This window comes from Etheostoma spectabile, chromosome 14, assembly GCF_008692095.1.
Source record: "Etheostoma spectabile isolate EspeVRDwgs_2016 chromosome 14, UIUC_Espe_1.0, whole genome shotgun sequence".
Classification (NCBI taxonomy): domain Eukaryota; kingdom Metazoa; phylum Chordata; class Actinopteri; order Perciformes; family Percidae; genus Etheostoma; species Etheostoma spectabile.
In genome coordinates, this window is record NC_045746.1 from 18,609,852 (window position 1) to 18,610,572 (window position 721).

General features: G+C 36.1%; 1 protein-coding gene across 1 annotated transcript in view; it reads left to right on the top strand.

Moving 5' to 3' along the window:
- Positions 1 to 721, top strand: part of pkhd1l1.1 (PKHD1 like 1, tandem duplicate 1) — a gene marked incomplete in the record, with an annotated part of 50,388 nt that overhangs the window by 49,060 nt on the left and 607 nt on the right. Inside the window, 1 exon segment of the mRNA XM_032536077.1 lies at positions 658 to 721. Within this exon segment, the coding sequence (XP_032391968.1) occupies positions 658 to 721 (64 nt within the window).

Below are 721 nucleotides of genomic sequence, written 5' to 3' on the forward strand. Positions count from 1 at the left end.
AGAGAGGAAATCGAGCTCTGCAGCAAATAGAGCTTAAAAAATTAGACGATTAACAGAGAAAAAATCAGCGCCCACTTTTAGTTTTAATTACTCGTTTTAGTTATTTTTCAAGCAAAAAAGCCAAATAGTCTCTGATTCCAGCTTCTCAAACATGGGGATTTACAGATTATCTCTATTTTATAAAATTGCAAACTGAATATGTTTGTTTTTGGGACTGTTGATCAGACTGAACAATCAATTTAAAGACAAAGACAAAACAGCTGCACTATTAACATTCACTTTTCTGTTTTATTTAGTTTATTTAATGGATCTTAGACATAATTTCTAATTAGTGGGCGCCATTTTTTTGTCAAATGTTTTCCCCCGTAGTTTTAGTCTGTAGATGTTAATTTTCATATCATATACTTCCATTAATCTGCCTGTCCATTCTCCTGTGGGAGGTGCAGTTTCCAGTTATCGAGTTCCTTGCCGAAAGAATATTTCGTTTCTACAATTTTCAGGAAATACTTCCAGTACTGCAGTAATGATTTTTAGAATATCTCCAAAACATTATTCATGAAAAGAAAAAGTTGTGGGGCAGAAGTTGATCAACTTGGGACACAATCAAAAAACATGCAACATGAACCACCGCATTAATTACTCATCCTCTCCCTGAAGGTGAGAACCTGACCATGGTCTTCACTCTGAAGGAGTGGGGCACCCAGTCACGCGCCTTCTCTGT